Genomic DNA, 23,893 nt, shown 5'->3' with positions numbered 1-23,893 from the left:
TAAACTTGTAAGACTGATCTACCATATAAAATATATTATATAAATAAACTTCTGAAGTTGTTATATTATAGCAGTACTATTTAGGTTAAAATTTTCATAAATCCCTTTCTTTCTTTTTTGTTTACAATGAGCTGGGGATCGAACTCAGGACCTATAACATACTACTCAAATCCCTCACCATTAGACCAAACCTAGTGGCTTATAAATCCCTTTCGTTGAAAACTCTTTCTAAAGTGTTAAAATTTCATTTAATTGTTCATGTGTAGAGCAGAGCATTAATTTGAAATCAGTTTCTTTTTTTTTGGTTTGAAACAGAGAAATTGCAAAAGCAAAAGTTATTACACCAAAATAATAAAACATAACCTTTTTTTCCCTTCAATTACATATGTTTTTTTTTAGTATAAGTTAAGAGGATCTAGACATCAAGTAATGAATAAACATCCCAACTATGTTGGCACCCCTAGACATATGTGATTTTTAATGAATTGCCTTGAGTAAAAGTCTTGTAATTTTGATTTCGATCTTGATCAAGATGCATAAAGTTGTGAGACTAATTTACCATATAAAACAATTTCAAGTAGTGACCACAACATATATTAGAAGTTAGAACTCAATTGAATTGCACAAAGTTAACATAATATTTCAAATAAGCATTAATACAAATAGTTGAGCAATAAAACTTTCATGACATATTGGAGCCGCTCATGTTACAGTTGCAGTTAAACACATATTACCCTACAATATAATTATAGATATCAAGAAAAAAATGGAAAATATTTCACAACCTCGTTGTTGTTCTTGTTTGTGCCATCTTCTTAAGCTTGTAGATTGTCCCCGGGGAGTGAAAGCAAAGACTCTGTATACATGACCACACGGGATCCATATGTCTGGTTAAAGTAGGAGTGATGCCCTAATAACTGTCCTTCATCATTATACTTCACAAATCCAGTAAAACCATCTGTTGCAACAATATCACTGCTTTTTGTAGAGCTTAAAGGGAAATGGAAACCAGCGGGAATGGCATCAATAGGAAGAACATGAGTCTTTGTCCAAGAGGAATGCAGTTTGTATTCTTTCATCACCCATATTTCAATTGTATCATTATCATAATTCCTAGCCCATAGACTAAGAAATTCTCGAAATACCCACAAACCACAATTGCGAAGGTCATGGTCAAACTGATCTGGCAAATGCATATCTAAGAGTTTCCTTTCCATTAAATCAAAGGCAACAATAACATCTATTTCTAAATCACGACGGTAAGCAAACCAATGAATAACCCCATTAAAGAGTGACCCTGCTTCGCAATCATCGTTGGTGGCACTCGAATAGTGAATATGAGTAACCTCGTCGATTTGTTTCCAAGTATTAGCTCTGAATGAGAAAAACTCCAAGTATGATGAGATTGTATCAGATGACAATGAAACCATCAAGTAATCATCTGTTGATTGATCATACCCAAAACCATAGAAGTGATTTAAATTGACCCTAATACGAGACAAAGGTATATGTTTGTGAAGTCCAGTGGATGGATTCCATATATAGAAGCTTGGATAACAAAACAGAAGTATAAATCCTCTACATGAACCTATAATATCAATAAAAGGTTCGGAGCGCATAAAATTAATGGGGTTAAGTGAAGCAAAAGCGCTATCATCGTCAATTGATAGTTCTAAATCTATAGATCGAGTTTCATAAGGTAACGCACGTGATATGAACAAAGCTCTATGACTATGAGTGTGTGTTGCAGCGGTAACTTCAAAATGTGAATTTGCAAAATGGGTATCAGAGATTATAGAAAACCAAGACTTACAAACACATTTGAAGCGTATAAGAGACTTCACTGGTAATCTTAGAAGGATTTGGATGATCAATTCATGAGGAAGATACAACATCTTCATCATGTCCATGGATCTCTCTCCTCTGCGACTGCAATTGTTTCTTTCTTGATACTACCCTACTCTTTACTGGGTATATATTATATAGATTAATTGTTATGCACCGTCGGTATAAATTATTTTTATACATACATTCAATGACACGTTGTCACGTCATTTAATGAATGTGACACATCATGTATTTTTAATGATCATACATGATGTGTCAGTTTTTTATTGGACGCATGTGCAAAATAACTTTACACCGACGGTACATATAAATTAAATTCTATATTATATAGTACTCCCTCCGGACTCATATATATATATATATATATATATATATATATATATATATATATATATATATATATATCTTGTCTATATGAGGCCGGAGGGAGTATCTCAAAAGAATAATGCTAGCAACACACTCTTTAACAAATATACTCCAATACACTCTCTTTTATTGGTTGAAATTCACATGGATCCCATTAAAATGTGGACCCATATAAATGTTAACCAATAGAAGAGAGTGTGTTAGTGTGTGTTCGTTAAAGAGTGTGTTGCTAGCACTCCTCGTCTCAAAATAAAAGAGAAGCCAAGAGAAAGGCTTCTTTGGGCACAATTTGAGTTTGGTGGTTCTGCATAACACACACAGGAACCAACCAAATAATTTGAAATCGTAAACCAAAACCTTCTTCATTTTTCTATTTAGGAGTATTTCATAAATAAGGAAAACAGGAGGGTTCAAGAGGGTGTTCGAGAAGAGCGATCGTTAGAGCTGGGTATGCGGGCTAGCCCGCCCTGATTAACCCGCCCCGCATAAACCCGCATATTAAACGGGGCGAACAAGCCCGTCGGCAAATATAAACGAGTTATAATATTAAGCCCGAGTCCGGTCCGCATAAGCCCGCGGGTTAAATGGTTAACCCGCGGACTATTACCAAAAAAAAATAAAAAATCATTTTTTTCAAAAAATAAACTAAATTAGTAAAATATTGATATAATGAAAGCTTAAAAAAATATATTAAAAATATATTATTAATAAATATATTAGTAAAATATTTATATGTTATAACATATAAATTGTAACTAACAAATAAAAATAAATAAAGTTTGTGATATCATTGAGTTTATCTATCTTCTCTTTGTAAGTAATGCAACTAAAATCAAATTCAACCAATTCTTATCGTCATATTTGTACCGTCCATTTTAGTAAGAAAAACTTTCTACATGTACCCAAAAAAACATAAAAAGATTAACAGATTCAACTTAACTAAATCACATCAAGGTAACCAAATTATTCAAAACATAATAGCGGAAAATACCCCCAAGAAAAATAACTACCCATTTGGACATGCATTTTTTAAATACTAGCAAATGTATATAAAGCTAAGACAAAGTAAAAGATAGTGAAAAAGAACAAAAGATTATAAGTAGAAGAACATGTCTGAATCCTGATGTTTTGTGTTGTTGTCTACTTGATTAAAATTAGAGTGTGTTGTTGCTTTTTATAATTAGGGTTTAGACTAAGTTTTTTTTTTTTTTTGTGGTTAAAAAAGTTGAATTTGGACATGGATTAAGTTATTTATGTTTAATAAATTTTGTAATTAATTATATATAAAAAAGAAGGCGGGCCACGGGCTAACCCGCGAACCCGCGGATTTAACCCGCATAACCCGCGGTTTTAACGGTCCAACCCACACGGGCAAAAATGTAAACGGGCCAAAAAAAATTGGTCTTAAGTCCGTGCGGGCTGCGGGTTAAACGGGTCGGCCCACGGACCTTGGTCCGTATACCCGGCTCTAGCGATCGCACAGGACATCAAAATTTTAGGGGCATCCTTTTTTTATTTAGTGTGTGTATGTGCGTGCGTGCATGTGTTTCCGGGAGTGGTTATGGTGCATAAGCTTTTTCCTTATACATCATGTATAAATAATGAAAATTGTTTAATGCACCCCCCAAATTGCTTAGCGCCCCCCCATATACTTAGTGCACCCCAAATTTTCTTGCGCGCCCCCAATTTTTTCTTATGCACTCCCCCCAAATTTTCTCGCGCACCCCCAAAACCATTTTTGTTGTGGAATGGTTTCACATTAGATGTACTTATAATGCCAAAACCATTTTTACTGTCGAATGGTTTTAGAGGGTTGTAATCCAAAATCATTCTGCTTGTGGAATGGTTTTGTGTGTTATTTATGTTGGGGGTGGGGGCGCCCTAAGCAATTTGGGGGGGGGGGGCGATAAGTAATCTGAGGGGTGCGCTAAGCACTATGGGGGCGCATTAAGCAAACTGGGGGGCGCGTTAAGCAATCTTGGGTATTTATGCATGGTGTGCATAAGCAAAGACTTATACACCATATCTTATGCCTGTGTTTTCTTTTAAAGGAAGCTCCAGCTAAGAAAAGACTTAAGGAAAAGGTACTTCACTAGCGTCCTACAAATTTGTAATTGAGCAGTACCTTGTCCTTGCCATTGGCATAAAGAACATAATGCTTCAAGTTTTTTTATCCTTATCCCTTCAAGTATATATATGAAATGAGATATGAATTTTTGCTAAAGTATTACTTTGTCACTAATTTTGCACACTTTTTTTTATATAAATTAACGGCATCTAGATATCAATAAAGTGGATATAACAAACTCGCATTTCCCGGTCGAAAAGATGGGTTCCTTTTTCGTCTTGTATTTCTCTTCACAGAAAAAGAATGATATTGAAAACGTTCCCAACCCACAAACCCTTTCCTTCATAGAGCTGTGTATTGTAATCTGAACCTGCCCGGAGCGAGTCTCCCATAGAGGCAAGTGAAGGTGGTGAGCCGTATGATAGACAACTATATATCTCCTGCGGTTCAGAGAGGACTAAGTCTGTATAGCATCACCATTTCTAAAATTAATTTTCAATTGGGTTGAATAAATTTTTTCTTCAATTTATTAACATGTGCCGAGTCCGACAGAAGAGATTAGAGTCTTATAATGTGACCAATCAATATTTGTTTTAGACCTTGATTTTTTTATCATTGCATATAGAAAATATTTATTGGAAGAAATAAATCTCTTAAATGAATTTCAATTATTTTAAAAAATTAATCTTTGTAATTATTCGAAATTAGTCTCTGTAATTATTCGGAATACTTTGGTTAAAAAAAAAACTAAAGTTTGTAATATTTTTTTGGTTTACTAAAGTTTGTAATTCAGAATACAAAAAAAAGTTTGTAATTCAATAAGTAATAAAAATATGGAGTACTTAATCAGTTCACTATTGTCATTGAAGACTCATGACAATGACATACACCAACCAAGAGTACTATTTAATACTACATGCATGTGCCTAGGAATGAGACCCTGAAAAGATGATATGTTAGGCCACTCATGAGAAATACTTTTATAGGCACAACTACAAATCTTTTTTGTTTAGGCACACTCACATCATCTTAAAAAATTAAAAGATAAAAGAGATAATTAATATTAATTGATGTGACTATTTTATTTAACTTTTATTTTTTCTCATTCATGTATGTGTACCTAAATGTATTTCATTTGGGTTTGTGCCCATCTAAGAGTTCCTCGCCCCTCATGAATCAAATTTGAAAAATGAGATATGCATGCACAACCCCAAATATGATGTGTTAGACACACATGCATCATTTCAAAAAAATTAACGATAAAATGTATTAAGAGTAATTGACAAAGGGTATAAATGTATAATTGACAAATCGTAGACTTAAAGAACCAAAATGACAATTAAATAGGAAAGCTAAATTCGACGTCAAAAAACACTTAAAAAAGAACGGATTGAGTATATGAAAATATTCTAATATTTGTAATTTAAGAGACCAAAATGAAATGAAAAAACTTGAAGGACCAAATTATAACTTTTTTTTTTTGACTAAAAATAACAACAATATTCATTCATTCCAATAATTGATAGAGTACATCAGATGCAAGTACAAATTCAACATCGCTGAAAACAAAAAGGATGAATCTGCCAACAAACTCACAACATCCAAGTTAATAGGAAAAGACGACAAAATGCATACAAATAACATGATAAATTTAAAGTCACTGAAATGTCCAATTGTCCATGCTTCCATACAACGATGATGCCGAAATCATTGATTGAATATGCAATTGATCAATAATCTTTCAATAAAAACTTAAGAGAACAAAATTAAATTCTTTAGTCAATAAAATACAGTAGTCATTAAATAGTCATTAGCTCACTGAGTTCAAAAGAAAGTTATAAAATACAGCAGTCATTATTATTATTGACAAATAATAATTGAAGTTAAATAATAATTTACTGATCATATAGGTCTTGTTAGGATCTTTGAAGTTTGCAGGTTTGTTTTTAATACTGCTTTCACCATTATCATTTAAGTTAAACAATAATTTACTAATGATATAGGATCTTTGAGGTTAAGAGAATGCAGATTTTTTTATTTATTTTAGAAAGGTTCAGAATAAACGATTAATTTAGTGCCTATAGTATATAAATATGGGAAAAATACTCCTAGTCCTATGTAGTCTCTAAACTACATGAAATCCGTCATTTTAGTCCTTACATTATAAATAGTCCTATGTGTATACTTGATGCATTGATAATATATTAGCAGAGATATGGTGAGTTATTGTTCTGTGTCACTATTACCCTCTCCATGTCCTGTACAAAAATTAACTATGGCAAATAGCAATCACACAGACAATGATTTCATAACCATACTTTTGCAAGATCAGATAGGTGGACTTCAAATTCTTCATGACAAATAAATGGATTGATATAACTCCTATCCATGGAGCTCTATAGTAGTAAACATTCACAGAGATGTGTTATTCCTTACGTTTTTATGAGGATCGAGTTAGTCCTTTTTTTTTCCTATTTAGTAGATAGACGAAATGACAAACTATTAAAAACTCACACACACAAAGTGGGGGAGCTGGAGTTAACCGGGGTTCAAACCCCAGTCATAACGTCCAACCTGACAAAGTGGGGGAATTGTGGACAACTTATTCCATATATATTCCAATTGAGAGATAAATTGAGTTAATATGCATAACTGAAAGAAACATACACACTCAATTCTAAATTGAGTCATCAAACGACACAAACACAATGACAAATCAACTTGCAACTAGTCAACCATATAATGAAAACTCCACTGCAATTGTTGCAAACAAATGCATATATGCATTCCCCGGCAACATTGTGCTGTTATATGACAGCAAAGACATAAGCATTGGCCACGACTACAAGATGAGCAAAATGAAAACAGACTTGCTTTGATCTTTCACATATTGGATCACCCACTTCTCTTCTTCTGCTGTTAGAAGGTGTTGCCCATTGTATCAGTCACTAACTTCTTCGTTCTTTTCCTACTCCATGCTACTCTGCAGTGTGTAACACAATGCTATAATGAACCTCATCACTTGTTTCGCCACCTACTTCACTTTCTTACTCAATGTCTACATCTCTTTCACATCCCTGCACACAATATTTTTATGCATATATAAAGCTTTGATATCATTGGATAATCTTGCCAAGTTAGGTACACACAATACCATCCAAACTAGGTACAAAAATTTGAACCAGTTGGATTTGAATATGCAGCGAAAAGAAACTACTTTAAATACAACAAAGGCAAAAACAGAATGCTAGTCATTGGATGCCAACGAAACTTCCACTTCGAAAGAAAATATACCACCAATCTAATCAAACTCCAATGAAAAGCTTCTTTTTCTTATGCATATGGCTAGCTGTTTAACAATTAACACCCTCCTAGGATCAACAATTCAACATGCATAAACTTGTAAGACTAATTTACCATTTAAAACAATTTCAACTAGTGACCTCAACATACATCATAACTTGATCAAATTACACAAACAAAGCTATCAAGATTTCAAATAAGCAAAGTTAGGCAATAAAAATTTCATGACATATTGGATCAGCTCATGTTACAATCGCAATCAAACACATATTAGTCTATGAATGCAGCCACCCAAGAGTACATAATACAATATAATTATAAATATCAAGAAAAAGATGAAGGAGAATATTTCACAACCTCGTTCTTCTTCTTGTTTCTATCATCTTCTTAAGCTTGTGCATCGTCCTCGGGGAGTGAAAGCAAAGACTCTGTGTACATGGTCACATGATATCCACATGGATCGTTATCGTAGGAGCGATGCTCTAACAGCTGTCCATCATCATTATACTTCATCAATATAGTATTATCATCCACTCCAACAATATCACCTCTTTTTGTACAATGTAAAGGGAAAAAGTACAAAGTGGAACTGGTATCAGAAGGAAGAACATGAGTCTTTGTCCAAGACGAATGCAGTTTGTACTCTTTCATCACCCATATTTGAACTGTATCATTACTATAATTCATAGACCATAGACTAAGAAATTCTTGAAATACCCACAAACCACAATAGTCAAGTTCAGAGATAAACTGATCTGGAAAATGCATATCTAAAAGTTTCCTTTCCATTAAATCAAAGGCAACAATAACTTTCTTTTTTAAATCAAGAAAATGAGCAAACCAATGAATAGCCCCATTAAAGAACAAACCTACTCTGGGATCATCATCGAAGATGGTATTCGTATGGTGAATGTAAGTACCCGGGTCAATTTGTTTCCAAGTATTAGCTCTTATTGAGAAAAACTCCAAGTATGATGAGTCTGTATCAGATGAAATTGAAACAATCAAGTAATCATCTGTTGACTGATCATACCCAAAACCATAAAAATTTTCTGCATCTGCATCTGCATCTAAATTGTAACCAGAAGGTATATTTGTGTAAACTCCGGTGGATGGATTCCATAGAGAAAGGCTTGAAGAACAGTGCAAAAGTATAAAGCCTCTACATGAACCTTTAATAGCAATACCGGAGGCCAGAAAATTAGGGTTGAGTGAAACAGAAGCATTATCATCGTCAAGAGATTCTTCTAAATCTATAGATAGAGTTTCATGAGGTGATACAATTGATATGATCAAAGCTCTATGAGTGTGTGTTGCAGCAGTAAGTTGAAATTGTGAATTTGCAAATTGAGGATCAGAAGAGATTATAGAAAACCAAGACTTACAAACACATTTGAAACGGATAAGAGATTTCACCGGTAACCTCAGGAGGATTTGGATGATCAATTCATGAGGAAGATAGAGCACTGGATTCTTCACCTTCCTCATCATGTGTCTTCCTCCTCTGCGTGCGACTGTTGCTTCCGTAACCCTAATATAAGGGGATTAGTGTTCAACCGGATTTTGTTTTTTTTGCTCTCTTCAATGCCAAAAAAAATAAAAAAATAAAATATTTCATCCATATCTACGTAAATTAAAAGTGTAATTACTAATTAATGTTGCATAGATAAAAAAATTATGTTCTAATTTATAAAATTGTTCTTCATTATGAGAAAAATAAATTAAAGAATTAAAAAAAAAAAATCAGTAGGTTTGGTCTAGTGGTGAGAGATTTTAGTAGTATGTATAAATGTCCTAGGTTCGATAAAAATAGCATCAAATATTTTATTGGTAATGTAATATGACTTATAGTTTCATACAATTTTTTTCTGCGACGTATAATTTGATAAGGAGAATGTATTAAAAGCAAGTTTCTTTTAACACTTTCAAATTTCAATTTATATTCTTCTCAATCTCTGGTGCTCTCTTTCTCTCCTTTCGGATACACTCCCTCTGTTCCAATTTATAATTAAAGAAATAATAAAATCATTTTTTCTTTTCCTAAATTATAAGTAAGAACAACTTATTTTTATCATTTTCAAATTTTACTTTTACTTTTACTTATTCTCATGAAATTTAATGCAAATTGCATTTAATTTACCATATCTCTCTTACTTTTCTTACTGACCGAACCAAATGAAGGGCCAACTCACGGTTCGATCGTTCGGTTCGGTTTTAATTACCTTGGTTAGTCCTCTTCGAACAACTTCCTTCATAGCACCAAGCAATGCTAATGGTTCGCCTTCAATAACATAAAATCTCTCATGCATCATCCATAATGTTTCATCAATGATAAATCTCACATGATAGTCTCATATACACCATCCTGTGCTAGTTTTGCCTAGGTCATTGTAAAAACCTGCATCAACGTTGCACTTAAATCATCCAACATTGAGTTTTCGCCACTACATAGTGTGTTGCTGTTGTACAGTCCGGTTACGTGCACCTCTGACCTCCCGTACAACATGCCACTCATTCCAAAGGTGTGAAGCTTTGACGCCTAATTGTTGCCATGTCTCTTTACGATCATTTCATACACAATTTGAGGGTTAAACTTAATAGATCATTCACCTGTAAGTAAAAGATCCCGCAAATCACTTGGAAGTAGAATTAAATAAATGATTTTGAACTATATCAAAAACAAAAATTACGAAACGTTAATCTAGTATTTCTATAAAATATTTTTTTTATTTGCACCGCGTTTGTTGTAGATTTATGTACTTATAACAGATTGTGATTGTGTTGTGGTTGCTGCTATCTATTGGCAAGTTCTTTTATTACCTGATTTAGATGTAAGAGAAACTTTAGCTATGCGGAAGAGTTTGAAATTTGCAAAAGATATGTCTTTCCTAAATCTTACAGCTAAATCAAATGTTTCAAATGTGATTATGACACTGAACAATCACCAACAACTCCCTACTCGGGCTCCGCCTACACCCATGTGTCGGATGTGCGACGGTATCGGACCTCAAAATCTTGAGACGCTATAATAATAGTTATATATTTTTAATTTTCAAAAAATATTAGATGTACATTAATAGATTATTGATTGGTTATGATTTTTAATGTGCAACTAGTTAAACATCCGTGTGAATCACACATCGCACGGGTCTATTGACTTTTATTCAATATTTAAGTTTGTCATTATATTAAGGTAAAAATTTATTTAGTGAAATTTTTTATTTTTATCTTATATTTTTTCTATATTTATTTTTTAAAAAAAAATTTAGTAAAATTTTTATGCATATAGATTGTTCTGTTTTGTTCATATCTATAATTTGTTTTATTCATATTTTTAAACATATCATCTTCTTATTGTATTTATCTTATATTCTTTTTATATATTTTTTAAAATATTTTTTTAATGAAATTACAATGAATGATACAAAACTTAAAATGTGGTTAAAACTACTAAAGATAAATTAGTTAATTTGGTAGTAATCGATTTTATTATATTATAGAATTAGATTAAATTTTTAAGCATATCATTTCTTATTGTATTTATCTTATATTTTTTTAGTAAAATTACAATGATACAAAACTTAGAATGTGGTTAAAACTACCGAAGATAAATTAGTAAATTTAGTATTCAAATCCTTACGCTGACAATTTTTCCCACAAGAGCTGAATTAGCTGTGGGCTATGGCTATTACAGTCCTCTTGTGTTGTATTTTTTTTGTCTACCTGGCTGCTTAACTACATATGACACAATTAAATTATGGTGTGTCAACTTGTATTTAATTTTAGGAAGGGCACTGGTTAAGCATTTAAAAATAGAAATTCTGTCTCGAAATACGTGCATTCAATACATCAAAAGTATCAAAAGTTGTCTTTTCAATATTTATTTTATTTTTTATTTCTTTTTTTGGTATGCTTAACAAGTGCCCCGGAGGCACTGTTTAGCATGACCCTTAATTTTAATTCCACAAGAGCTGAATTAGCTGATGTATGGCTATTATTTATTTATTTATATACCTGGCGACTTAACACGTGACAATTAAATTCCATCAATAAAAATTGTGACAAATAAATTATGGCGTGTCAACTTGTATCTAATAAAGCAGCTAAATAAGAAGCATTTATTGTACAATACCTAAACAACAGACCACTATCAATATTATACAGAATAATCCAATACAAAAGATTAGTTCAATAGGTGGAATGGTTAATATTGCCCGATCTTTTTTAATAGCAGATATTCACGACGGCTTTTCCTGTATCAGTACTACTCGATGGTAGCTCGTTTCTTTCAAGCGGCTTCATCCGCCTATTAGTATTCAGTAGAGTACCTTAAAAGAATCACTATTTAAGACTTAAAAACATGAGAAGAGTCCAACTTAAAAGACTAGTTCGGTGGGTGCAAATTAAGAGTTAAGCAACATAGTAGTGCTATATGTACAATTGGATGAAATTTAAAATCCAAACCTTGGTAAGTAGGCAACATTTCTTTGGATTATATTTAGATCTAACCTTGCTATATATTTAGTGTGTGACAATGCATATTTTCATTCATTGTAAACAGAAGACACTAAGATGGGATTTACTGCTAGAGATGAAATTGAAGGCAAGTTCAAATTCAGCTCTGATAGGATGCAAGAGCTTAAAGCATTTGATGAAACAAAAGCTGGTGTTAAAGGACTTGTTGATCAAGGTATTGTTAAAATCCCAACCTTATTTCATCATCCACCTAATAAGTTTTCAAACTCCACAAATTCAACCAACACACAACACATTATTCCTGTTATAGACTTTACAAATATTGGTAAAGATCCAAATACAAGGCAAGAAATTATAAGCAAAATAAAAGAAGCATCTGAAACATGGGGTTTCTTTCAAGTGGTTAATCATGGCATTCCTTTAAAAGTTCTTGAGGATATGAAAGAGGGTGTCCTTAGATTCTTTGAACAAGATACTGAAGTGAAAAAAGAGATGTATACTAGAGATCAAACAAGGCCATTGATTTATAATAGCAATTTTGATTTGTATAATTCACCAGCACTTAATTGGAGGGATACTTTTATATGTGACCTTGTTCCTAATGCTCCCAAACCAGAAGATTTTCCAGTGGTATGCAGGTTAGTTCTTGTTTATATATATACTGCCTCAAATTTTAGGCCACTTTGATCAATATTGAATATATTTGTATTAATTAGCAAAATAGGCTACAAATTGTGTCTCCAGCTCTGATTATCATAAAAAAGCAAAAACAACTGAATCGTTAAACCAGATCGCACTGAAAAGAACTTTTCGTGAAATGTCCGTTACAGTTTGGTTATTTTCGATACAATTCAGTTTTGGAGGTTTTCTAAAAAGGTCATAATATTTTGGTCCAGTTTAGATTGTTTTAATGGTCCTAATATCTGTTTATAATAACAATTTGGCATTGTTATATTCACAATGAATCAATTTAGATCGAAAAAGTACAGTTCGGTTCGGAAACTTTTATACTAGTTCAGTTCGGCTCAGGAATAACCAATAAAAGTTGGGTTCAATTTTACCAAACTGTTATAACAGTTCTGTCCGGGTCCATTTTCCTTCCCGAACTGAACCATCAAGAATTCTATCTAAGTAGGCACCGACACTTCGAATTAAAGACGTATCTAGTATCCAACATGTGATGTTATTTAACACTTACATTACATACATTCATTTGCTTAACTTATTTTTGTGTCCACTAAAGAACATGAATAATTATGAATCAAAGATATCACTATTATGAATCAAAGATGTCACTTGTAACAAGCCTAGGGCCCCATCTTAGGCAGTCCCAGCACTGTTACCTCACGATCTTTCTACCTCCTCACTAGTAGAGTTTTTACCTTTCGTGGGAATCGAACCATATACCCTGGGGTTCAAGTACATTCACAACTAATTATAAAAGGCTAGGAGATTAACTTATAACATAATATTTCTATCATAGGGAACTTAATCAATTTTTTGGTGATTTATCTTAGGGATATACTTATGGAATATGGATCACATGCAATGAAACTTGGAGCAATACTCTTTGAATTACTATCAGAAGCTCTTGGATTGCATCCAAACCATATAAAGGAAATGGATTGTTCTCAGGGGAATAAGTTACTTGGCCATTACTATCCTGCTTGTCCTGAACCAGAATTAACTATGGGACTCACCAAACATTCTGATGCTAATTTTCTCACGGTGCTTCTCCAAGACCATATTGGTGGCCTTCAAGTTCTTCACCAGAACAAATGGATTGATGTACCTCCAGTACCTGAGGCTCTTGTAGTCAATATTGGTGATCTTATGCAGGCAAGTTCTCTATTAGTATATGTTAGTGTTAGTGTTATGATGATCATAGTATAATTACAACCTTGTGAGGTGAAAAACCATGTATAAATTTTCCAAAGAATGTAGCTAATTATAATTGTTAATGAACTGCAGCTTATAACAAATGACAAATTCAAGAGTGTTGAGCACAGAGTACTGGCAAATGGGATTGGTCCAAGAATATCTGTTGCATGCTTTTTCAATGCAGGTCTGAAAGCACAAGAAAAGCTTTATGGATCTATAAAAGAATTGTTATCAGAAGACAACCCTCCAAGATACAGAGAAACCACTTTTACTGACTATGTAGCCTACTTCAGTGAAAGAGGGCTTGATGGAACTTCTGCTCTTCCACATTACAAGCTTTGAGTTGGATAATATGGATTGAGATGGTTTATAAGTTGGACAATAATTTTTTTTTTTCAATATGATGATTGTACATCTGATTTATTCTTGGACCTATTTCTAACTGTTGTTTGGTTTTGGTTTCAAAATATCATGATTTCACAACCTAGTTGATTCTTATAACTTACATCTCAATTCCAGTTGGTTTCTTGTTCAAATTTCACATCCCTGAACACATTTGCACGCATATAAAGCTTTGATATCATTCTATAATTGTCAATAAAATAGTTCTCTCTCTATCCTGTTTCCTTTGAAGCATTTTCCTCTATAAAATATGTACATGTTTTTCCTTGTCTTTTTCAACCAAACCAGGTACACAGAATTTGAACCAGTTGGATTTGAATATGTAGGGAAAATACACTACTTTTGATACAACAAAGGCAAAACCAGTATGCTAGTCATTGGAATGCCTAAGAAATTTTCACTTTAAAACAAGATATACCACCAATCTAATCAAACTCTAACAAAAAGCTTCTTTGCCTTATTTATGCCTATGGCTAACAGTTTAACACCCTCCTAGGAAGCTTATCACCTTGTAAACTGCATTTCTTTTTCTTAAATCCTTTCTTTGAAAACTCTAAGTTGTAATTCCGGTACTATTTAGGTTCATGAGGTGATTTAGCTTTGATGTTTCTGATGATCTTTTTAAATTGAAGCATGTTATGAAATTTGCTCTTGATTAAAATGCATAAACTTGTAGACTAATTTATCATACAAAACAATTTCAAGTAGTGACCACAACATACATCAAAACTCGATGAAATTACACAAACAAAGGACTCAACATTTCAAATAAGCATAACACAAATAGTTAAGCAATAAAAATTTCATGACATATTGTATCAGCTCATGTTACAATTGCAGCAAAACCCATATTACCCTACAAATGAAGCCACCCAAGAGTACATAATACAATATAATTATAAATATCAAGAACCATATGAAGAATATTTCACCAACCTAGTTCTTCTTGTTTGTGCCATCATCTTAACCTTGTACATTGTCATCGGGAAGTGAAAGCAAAGACTCTGTGTACATGGCCACATCGAATCCATATGGATCGTAACAGTAGAAGTGATGCCCTAACAACTCTCCTTCATCATTATACTTCGCAAATCCAGTTAAACCATCTGTTGCAACAATATCACCGCTTTTTGTATAGCTTATAGGGAAAAAGGAACTAGGAGGAATGGCATCAGTAGGAAGAACATGAGTCTTTGTCCAAGACGAATGCACTCTGTATTCTTTCATCACCCATATTTCAAGTGTATGATTATCATAACACGTAGCCCATAGACTGAGAAATTCTCGAAATACCCACAAACGACTGTGGTAGTCGATTTCAAGGTCAAACTGATCTGGCAAATGCATATTTAAAATTTTCTTTTCCATTAAATCAAAGCCAACAATAACCTTCTTTTGTAAATCAAGACAATGAGCAAACCAATGAATAGTCCCATTAAAGAGTGACCCTGCTTGGCGACAATCTCCGGTGGCATTCCAATAGTGACTGTGAGTACCCTCATCAATTTGTTTCCAATTATTAGCTCTCAATGAGAAAAACTCCAAGTAGGAGGAGTTTCTATCAGATGAGATTGAAACCACCAAGTAATCATCTGCTGAGTGATCATACCCAAAACCATAACCAACTTCTTCACGTGCATCTAAATTGGAACTGAAAGGTATACTTTTATGAACACCAGTGGATGGATTCCATAGATAGAGGCTTGAATAGTAGTACAAAAGTATAAAGCCTCTACATGAACCTTTAATTTCAATACAGGAATTAGGTTTGGAGGGCAAAAAATTAGGGGGGTTGAGTGAAGCATAAACGATATCATCATCAAGTGATAGTTCTAAATCAATAGATCCAGTTTCATGAGGTGTTCCAGTTTCTATAAACAAAGCTCTACGAGTGTGTGTTGAAGCGGTAAGTTGAAATTGTGAATTTGCAAAATGAGAATCAGAAGAGATTATAGAAAACCAAGACTTACAAACACATTTGAAACGGATAAGAGATTTCACCGGTAACCTCAACAGAATTTGAATGATCAATTCATTAGGAAGATACGTCGCTGTGTCCATGGCACCGCCGCAGATGTCTATTCAGTCGGTAATGGTTGCCATTTCCCCCTTTCCAACGAGTTTTATGGTCAGGGAGGGAGATGACGTGGCCTTATATGGAGCATTAGATGATGGGAACAGTGGCGATCCATTGACTGCATAGAAATATCAAATGCACAGTGAATCCAGATCCAAAAACTATCAAATTTATTTTATTTTCTAATTATTATTTTGTATCAATCTCTCCATAAGGCTATGTTTGTATTGATGGTACAGAACGGAATGAACGGAATGAGCGGAATGGCAAGAATTTTTTTTTTTTTTCTTTTTCCGAAGGAAATGTAAAGTTGAAAATGATATTATTGAAGATGTATTTTAATGTTATTGATTAAAATATGTCGCTTTTTAGATATTATTTACTATGATGACTATTTTTTATGTTATTTACAATTTTTTTTTTTTTTTTAAAAAGTTGATGGTTTATAAGTACCACCAACTTATTTACAAAGAAAATAATACAATTGCTGCTGCCAAGGATCGAACCCCTGACCAACAGCCTACACCTGCTCAGTCAGCAAGTACCAACTGAGCTACCCCACCCAACCCTGTTATTTACAATTTAAATAGAGAATGACTTGTTTTTTAAAAAATTATATTTTTATTAACAGCGGTGCTATTTACTATGAAACATTAATCTACGAATTCTGCGAAAGCCTCCTACGCTTTCACTAGGGGTGCTCAAATCCAAAAAATAACCGCAAACCGATCTAAAAAAACCGAAAATCGCAAAAAACCGAATATTTTTGGATGTGTTTGGATGTCCTTTTGTGAAAACCGCTAGATCGGATCGGATTTTGGATTGATTTTTCAAAACCGAACCAAACCGCATACATAATTTTCAATAGTTATTTAACTTTTTATTAGTATGATATATTGTATTAACATATTAATTGTTGGTTTTTAATTTTCTCAATAATACTTATTAGTTCAATTCATCTATTTATTTTTACTATTTCATAGATTTCAAATATATTTGATAATTGTCATTGCAAAATATTAATTTTTAACATATTATGTGTTATATTTTACATCAAATATATTATTTTACCATGTATTTATAATATTAATATTTAATTAAATAAAATTTAATTTGTAATTTGGATGTCCAAAAACCGATCCAAATTAAACCGCACAAAATTAGATCGAATTATATTTTTATTAACAGCGGTGCTATTTACTATGAAACATTAATCTACGAATTCTGCGAAAGCCTCCTACGCTTTCACTAGGGGTGCTCAAATCCAAAAAATAACCGCAAACCGATCTAAAAAAATCGAAAATCGCAAAAAACCGAATATTTTTGGATGTGTTTGGATGTCCTTTTGTGAAAACCGCTAGATCGGATCGGATTTTGGATTGATTTTTCAAAACCGAACCAAACCGCATACATAATTTTTAATAGTTATTTAACTTTTTATTAGTATGATATATTGTATTAACATATTAATTGTTGGTTTTTAATTTTCTCAATAATACTTATTAGTTCAATTCATCTATTTATTTTTACTATTTCATAGATTTCAAATATATTTGATAATTGTCATTGCAAAATATTAATTTTTAACATATTATGTGTTATATTTTACATCAAATATATTATTTTACCATGTATTTATAATATTAATATTTAATTAAATAAAATTTAATTTGTAATTTGGATGTCCAAAAACCGATCCAAATTAAACCGCACAAAATTAGATCGGATTGGATCGGTTTTTTTTAGTTAGCCATCCAAAACCGAACCGAACCGCGAGTAATTTTAACTATGGATTGGATAGATTTTTACCACAAAACCAATACAAATCGAATCGCGAGCACCCCTAGCTTTCACTACTTTTTATCTTTTTTAAATAATTATTATATTTTGGGTAAATAGGGTTTTACCCCCTGCAAAATAAGCCAATTTTGCATTACCCCCTGCAAAAACAAAACTTGGGATTACCTCCCTGCAATATGAAGATTCTCTCTTTTTACCCCTGCTTGACAACTTGGCATATAATCTTTATTTTTTATGAGGTGGCATGCATATGTGGCATTTATTTCATTTTTTTTTAATTTGCACATGTCATTTTTATTATTAAATAAATTTGTGACAAATATTTAAAAAATTCCACTTAATTAGTTTTTAAAAAAATAAAAAAATATTGCGTCAAAAAAAAAATTATTAAAAATAAAATATGTTAATTCAAAAAGATATGTTAATCCATTGTTTCTAACAAAAAAAAAAAAAACTCACAATCTTTTCCTGTAACATAACACAAATCTTTCTCCTTCTCATTCTTCTTCTCAAAACCCAAAATTATTTTTTCTCTAACACAAACTCAGAATCCCAAAATCCTTTTTCTCTAAAATAAAACCTAGAAATCCCCCGAATCACTCCGCCGAATTCATCGAAACAAATGATTGATGAGAACAAAGGCAGGAACTAGGAACCAGATTTCCTATAAAGGCAGAAACTGAGTTTTTGAATTTATGGGTTAGGGATTGAATTGATGGGATGAAGAATTGGGAAGAAGAATTATGTTTTTGGGTTAGAAAGAAATTGGGTTGTTGCAAAGGGATGAAGAATAGAAGAACAAAAGAAATTTATGATTATGTTTATGGGTTTACCGAGATTGATTTTTGGAAGAAAAAAAATTGGGTTCTTTTTGGATTGTTGTTCTTGGTGGTGTTGATGATTTTGTTGATGTTGTTGTTGTTCTTGGTGGTGTTGATGTTGTTGTTCTTGTTGAATGATGAAAGTTATCATGGTAGGGATGAAGGGGAAATTAGAAAAGAATTTATTATTATTTTTTTTATTTTTAGTTTATTTAATAATAAAAATGACATGTGCAAATTAAAAAAAATAAAAAAAAAATTAAATGCCACATATGCATGCCACCTCATAAAAAATAAAGATTCTATGCCAAGTTGTCAAGCAGGGGATAAAAAGAGAGAATCTTAATATTGCAGGGGGTAATCCCAATTTTTTTTTTTGCAGGGGGTAATGCAAAATTAGCTTATTTTGCAGGGGGTAAAACCCTATTTACCCTTATATTTTGATGCGGTGCCCAAAATATGTGGTGTAGTGTAAGTGTAACCCCTCTCTCCCAAAAAGCTATTTCCACACTTCTACATCCTGCAATGTGTTTTTGTCCTTTTGGATAGCCACTACCATAAAACTTGTTTTGCTGCCACCATTTTTGCCTAATCTCTTCTTTATGTGGTGTTGATGGATATGCTTGATATGAGTGTGCAATTCATATCATGATTTTCAAAGTATCCTGAAGGGGATTCCTCGGTATAACTCATTTGCATCCGGTTTGCATAAACTGATGGGGGCGAATCGAACCTAGAGCTTAATGTATCCGCACACGCTTTGGAATTTATGTGCACCATCATCATGTTCGTCTTCATCTTCTTCTTATTTGAGTATTTACTGCAGACCCCATCAAATATTCTCACAAAACTATATGCAGAGAAAATCTGGATGTTGTAATATTTTTTTGATACGGTATAGAGATCAATATGTCAATATGTGAAGTTGTCAATATAGCTAGAAATTTAGTCCAAGTCTCAATGAACTATATTTATGTGTTAAAACTTGTTAAGAGTATTTTACCGTGAACTTAATCTTAAAATTGTTCAAAGTAGAGAAATCTACTAGGAGATCTATTGGATCAAGTGTTAAGTGCATTTTACCGTGAACTTAATCGTAAAATTATCATGAAGATTGATAAGGGATCACAATCTATGTGAAAATTAATCAACTTTTTTTCAAAAATGTTTAGGTAGACAATCACTTAACTTCCATGAATTTAAGATTTATTTTGTGTGCAATGACATATTGTTGAAATCCAACAAGGCTAACACAAATAGAATTATTTGAATCAGTGAGAGAAATGTTTGTGTGAAAGCTTGGTTACTAAGAAATTAATTAAGTAGTAAACAACTTAATGAACAAAAAGAATTAATACTCAATTCATGGAAACATGATATTGTGTGTTAATTATTTTATATAGAAGAACATGATATATATTCAGAAATTATTCCACAATTCTACAATTCATTTATTATGCTTAATATATAAACCAGCTCAATCCACATTAGCCAACTCAAAGCTTGAAATGTTGAAGAGCAGAGGTGCCATCAAGCCCTTTTGCATTGAAGTAGGCTACAAAATCAGCAAAACTGGTTTCTCTGTATCTAGGAGGGTTGTCTTCTGATAATAATTCTTTTATAGGTCCATAGAGCTTTTCCTGTGATCTAAGGTCTGCCCTAAAAAAGCATGCAACAGATACTCTGGGAGCAATGTTATTTGCCAGCACTCTGTGTTCAGCACTCTTGAATCTGTCATTTGTTATAAGCTGCAGTTCATTAAAAATTATAATTAGCTTGAGTCATGTTAAGTTCATTTCACATACTAATGATACCATATAAGAACTTTTGATGTTTGTTTGTTGTTTCTGTTTTCACTGATGATATAAACATCAAAAGAAGATACGCGTAACCAATGTAGTAATAGAAAACTACCTGCATAACATCGCCAATATTAACAACAAGAGCCTCAGGTATTGGTGGTACATCAATCCACTTGTCCTGATGATGGATTTGGAGGCCACCAATATGGTCTTGGAGAAGCACAGTTAGAAAAGTAGCATCACAATGTCCAGCAGTTCCCATAGTTAATTCTGGTTCAGGACAAGGTGGATAGTAATGGCAAAGTAACATATTCCCTTTATAACAATCCATGTCCTTTAAATGGTTTGGATCCAATCCAAGAGCTTCTGATACTAATTCAAGGAGTTCCATTCCAAGTTTCATTACATGTCTTCCATATTCCGGAATTATATCCCTACAACAAATTGTATCGTTTCGAGTCAAACAGTACCAAATTTGTAAAATTGAATTGTATCTTTTCAAGACAAACACAGAAATTTCTATTTAAAAAACCAAAAACCTAACTGAATATTATGACTGTTTCAAAAAAATGAAAAACTCTCACCGGCATACTACTGGAAAATCTTCTGGTTTTGTAGTATTAGAAGCCATGTCCCATGCAAAAGTATCCCCCCAATTGAGTGGTGCAGGACTATAAAGATCAAAATTACTAGTAAAAACCAGTGGCTTTGTTAGATCTCTTGAATACATCTCTTTCTTCACTTCACTATCTTGTTCATGAAATCTAATTACACCATCTTTCATATCCTCAAGAAGATTCAAAGGAATACCATGATTGATCACTTGAAAGAAACCCCATGTCTCAGAAGCTTCCCTTACTTTGCTTATAATTTCTTGCCTTGCATTTGGGTCTTTACCAATATTTGTAAAGTCTATAACAGGAATAGTATGTGTTTTTTTGGTTGAATTTGTGGCCTTTGAAAACTTATGAGGTGGATTATGAAATAAGGTTGGGATTTTGAGAATACCTTGATCAACAAGGCCTTTAACACCAGCTTTTGTTTCATCAAATGCTTTGAGTTCATGTAGCCTAATTTCATCTGTAGTAGTAGACATGTTGATGATTTTGGTTTTCTATGGTCTGAGAGAGAAAATTCTTTGTCCAATGAGAAGAATTGTGAAATATTTATACTATGATACTATCATGCATGGTCTCATAAATAATATTGAATCACCAATTTCTCCACTAAAATTTGTAACAATTGGTATTTTTGACTCCTAAATTATGGAAATTACAAAAACGTCCTTATAAAAAGGTACTTCAAATCCATCCTTCTAATAAGAGACATATAAGGAGTACTCAATATATATATATATATATATATATATATATATATATATATATATATATATATATATATATATATATATATATAAGGTGAATTCTTCGGTATACATGTTATATGGATATTGTTGAATGTGTTAGTTGTGTTGTTGGAGATTGTTTGAAGTCTCACATTGCTTAGGTTTCCGGATGTGAAGTGTATAAATGTGTGAGGGCAACCTCACCCTTTGAGCTAGGTTTTGGAGATGAGATTCAAGCATATTTAACAGATATGTATCGATACATTTGCTGAGGTGGGTGATTCTGATTGATTTACAAATAATATTTATTTATTTTTCTATATTAAATACTAGACTTTAATGCAGTTTTGATCTCCCTATTTTTAATTTCTTGAAGTTTTCATCCCCTATTTTAAAAACCAACTTTTTGGTCCCCTATTTTAATTTTTCTTGAGTTTTGATCCCCCACTCTATTTTATGGTCAATTTTGATGACATATCAAGGTCATTAATGACATGACATTGCATACTTGACCAAAATAATATCCATGTCATTAAAAAATTTCTTCTATTACAATAAATATATTTTAAATATTAAGAAAATTTAAAAAATCTATAAAAAAGTTAAATATATTCACTACAAGAAAACAGTCATTTACCGACGAAAATTACTGGCGGTTTAGGCCATCTATACATTTTTGGCGGCCTAAGCCCTCAATAAGTATAAAAAACCGCCACAAACTAAAAAACTATTATTTAAATGATTATCGTCAAACTTACCGGGAGTCCTGGCCGCCAAAAAGTTTCTTTTCTGGTAGTGGCGGTCCAGGCCGCCAGTAAACTGAAGGAACGAAACGATTACTAGCGGTACTGGCCGTCTATAACTGGCTTTTCAGTTAGTGACGGTTCAGGCCGCCAGAAACTTGGCTAGAATTCAAAAAAAAAAAAAAAGCCCTTCGCGCTTTGGAAACTGCCCAGCAGTTACTGTCGGCCTTGGCCGCCGCAAATGTGTTGGGAATTTTAAAAAAAAATAGCCTATGCTGTCGTCCTTGGGCTTTGTGGCGGCTTTGACCGCCAATAAGCTCCAAGACACAGATTTCGACGTTTCCTTCCCAATCTATATATATTTTTTCATTCACTTCACAACTCTCATTTCCACAATTCATTCTCTATCTAAAATTTCTCCAACATCTCTCTAAATATTCTCCAACTCTTTATTATTTCACTCTTGTTCTTCTTCACTCTTGTTTTTATGCAAGTTTTTCTGTTCTTTATTTAGAGACTCATGAATGGTTCGTCGGTTGCCGTGGTTGAGAGCTTAGTCTAAATAACTCCAAAGTCAGACACTACCCAGTTTTTTAAAATAAATATATCTTATTTTTAAATTAAATAAAAAAACGGTTTTTAAAAATAAATATAAACAAAATAATTAAAACTATTAAATTTTATATTTAAATAAAATAAAACGTTTTTTAAATGCAATTAATATTTTAAAACAATAAAATAATTAATTAAAAACGTTTTTATTTTAAAAATCGACTAAGCTTTTGTGGCGGCTCAGGCCGTCTCTAACTAGTCTAAGCTTTAGTGACACAACATATGTTAGCGGCGGTCTAGGCCGCCAGTACCTCCTGTGGTCCTTGAAGTGACAGTTGCTGGCTTGTGGCGGTCTAGGCCGCCAATATATTTCGCCAGGATGGTTTTCGACTGCTTGGGCCGCCAAGAA

At 32.7% G+C, this 23,893-nt stretch overlaps 5 protein-coding genes across 7 annotated transcripts; 1 reads left to right on the top strand and 4 right to left on the bottom strand.

The window, feature by feature from the left end:
- Window positions 1-542: 542 nt before the first annotated feature.
- On the bottom strand, window positions 543-2,202 carry LOC123897614 (F-box/kelch-repeat protein At3g06240-like). Its single transcript, XM_045948327.1, has one exon. The coding sequence runs from the start codon at window positions 1,908-1,910 to the stop codon at window positions 816-818; it is 1,095 nt and encodes a 364-aa protein (XP_045804283.1). The 5' UTR covers window positions 1,911-2,202; the 3' UTR covers window positions 543-815.
- Window positions 2,203-6,873: 4,671 nt separating this feature from the next.
- LOC123898743 (F-box/kelch-repeat protein At3g06240-like) lies at window positions 6,874-9,166 on the bottom strand. 2 transcript variants are annotated; one of them, XM_045949757.1, is made up of 2 exons: window positions 7,943-9,166; window positions 6,874-7,368 (listed from the first exon to the last, which is right to left on the bottom strand). In XM_045949757.1, the coding sequence occupies exon 1, from the start codon at window positions 9,074-9,076 to the stop codon at window positions 7,973-7,975; it is 1,104 nt and encodes a 367-aa protein (XP_045805713.1). In that variant the 5' UTR covers window positions 9,077-9,166; the 3' UTR covers window positions 6,874-7,368; window positions 7,943-7,972. The 2 variants fall into 2 exon arrangements, with proteins under 2 accessions (XP_045805713.1, XP_045805711.1); XM_045949755.1 differs by having other exon boundaries at window positions 6,874-7,359.
- A 2,625-nt stretch (window positions 9,167-11,791) lies between these two features.
- LOC123899013 (1-aminocyclopropane-1-carboxylate oxidase homolog 1-like) lies at window positions 11,792-14,316 on the top strand. The gene is made up of 4 exons (XM_045950070.1): window positions 11,792-12,053; window positions 12,147-12,699; window positions 13,579-13,900; window positions 14,033-14,316. The coding sequence occupies exons 2-4, from the start codon at window positions 12,158-12,160 to the stop codon at window positions 14,282-14,284; spliced, it is 1,116 nt and encodes a 371-aa protein (XP_045806026.1). The 5' UTR covers window positions 11,792-12,053; window positions 12,147-12,157; the 3' UTR covers window positions 14,285-14,316.
- On the bottom strand, window positions 13,745-16,528 carry LOC123899012 (F-box/kelch-repeat protein At3g23880-like). 2 transcript variants are annotated; one of them, XM_045950069.1, is made up of 2 exons: window positions 15,281-16,528; window positions 13,745-13,862 (listed from the first exon to the last, which is right to left on the bottom strand). In XM_045950069.1, the coding sequence occupies exon 1, from the start codon at window positions 16,403-16,405 to the stop codon at window positions 15,308-15,310; it is 1,098 nt and encodes a 365-aa protein (XP_045806025.1). In that variant the 5' UTR covers window positions 16,406-16,528; the 3' UTR covers window positions 13,745-13,862; window positions 15,281-15,307. The 2 variants fall into 2 exon arrangements, with proteins under 2 accessions (XP_045806025.1, XP_045806024.1); XM_045950068.1 differs by having other exon boundaries at window positions 13,783-13,909.
- Window positions 16,529-20,380: 3,852 nt separating this feature from the next.
- On the bottom strand, window positions 20,381-22,049 carry LOC123898019 (1-aminocyclopropane-1-carboxylate oxidase homolog 3-like). The gene is made up of 3 exons (XM_045948861.1): window positions 21,429-22,049; window positions 20,957-21,278; window positions 20,381-20,790 (listed from the first exon to the last, which is right to left on the bottom strand). The coding sequence occupies exons 1-3, from the start codon at window positions 21,938-21,940 to the stop codon at window positions 20,539-20,541; spliced, it is 1,086 nt and encodes a 361-aa protein (XP_045804817.1). The 5' UTR covers window positions 21,941-22,049; the 3' UTR covers window positions 20,381-20,538.
- Between the last annotated feature and the right edge of the window lie 1,844 nt (window positions 22,050-23,893).

The sequence above is a fragment of the Trifolium pratense genome, linkage group LG7 (genome assembly GCF_020283565.1).
Source record: "Trifolium pratense cultivar HEN17-A07 linkage group LG7, ARS_RC_1.1, whole genome shotgun sequence".
In the NCBI taxonomy this organism is placed as follows: domain Eukaryota; kingdom Viridiplantae; phylum Streptophyta; class Magnoliopsida; order Fabales; family Fabaceae; genus Trifolium; species Trifolium pratense.
This window is presented reverse-complemented; position numbering and strand designations above follow the sequence as displayed.

Bases quoted from the DNA above. Each gene is read 5' to 3' on its own strand.
- LOC123897614 (XM_045948327.1), bottom strand. From the start codon at position 1,910: ATGGACATGATGAAGATGTTGTATCTTCCTCATGAATTGATCATCCAA.
- LOC123898743 (XM_045949757.1), bottom strand. From the start codon at position 9,076: ATGATGAGGAAGGTGAAGAATCCAGTGCTCTATCTTCCTCATGAATTG.
- LOC123899013 (XM_045950070.1), top strand. From the start codon at position 12,158: ATGGGATTTACTGCTAGAGATGAAATTGAAGGCAAGTTCAAATTCAGC. The intron at 12,700-13,578 runs GTTAGTTCTTGT...GATTTATCTTAG, and splicing joins GATTTTCCAGTGGTATGCAG to GGATATACTTATGGAATATG. The intron at 13,901-14,032 runs GCAAGTTCTCTA...AATGAACTGCAG, and splicing joins ATATTGGTGATCTTATGCAG to CTTATAACAAATGACAAATT.
- LOC123899012 (XM_045950069.1), bottom strand. From the start codon at position 16,405: ATGGACACAGCGACGTATCTTCCTAATGAATTGATCATTCAAATTCTG.
- LOC123898019 (XM_045948861.1), bottom strand. From the start codon at position 21,940: ATGTCTACTACTACAGATGAAATTAGGCTACATGAACTCAAAGCATTT. The intron at 21,279-21,428 runs GTGAGAGTTTTT...AATTTGTTGTAG, and splicing joins GATTTTCCAGTAGTATGCCG to GGATATAATTCCGGAATATG. The intron at 20,791-20,956 runs GTAGTTTTCTAT...AATGAACTGCAG, and splicing joins ATATTGGCGATGTTATGCAG to CTTATAACAAATGACAGATT.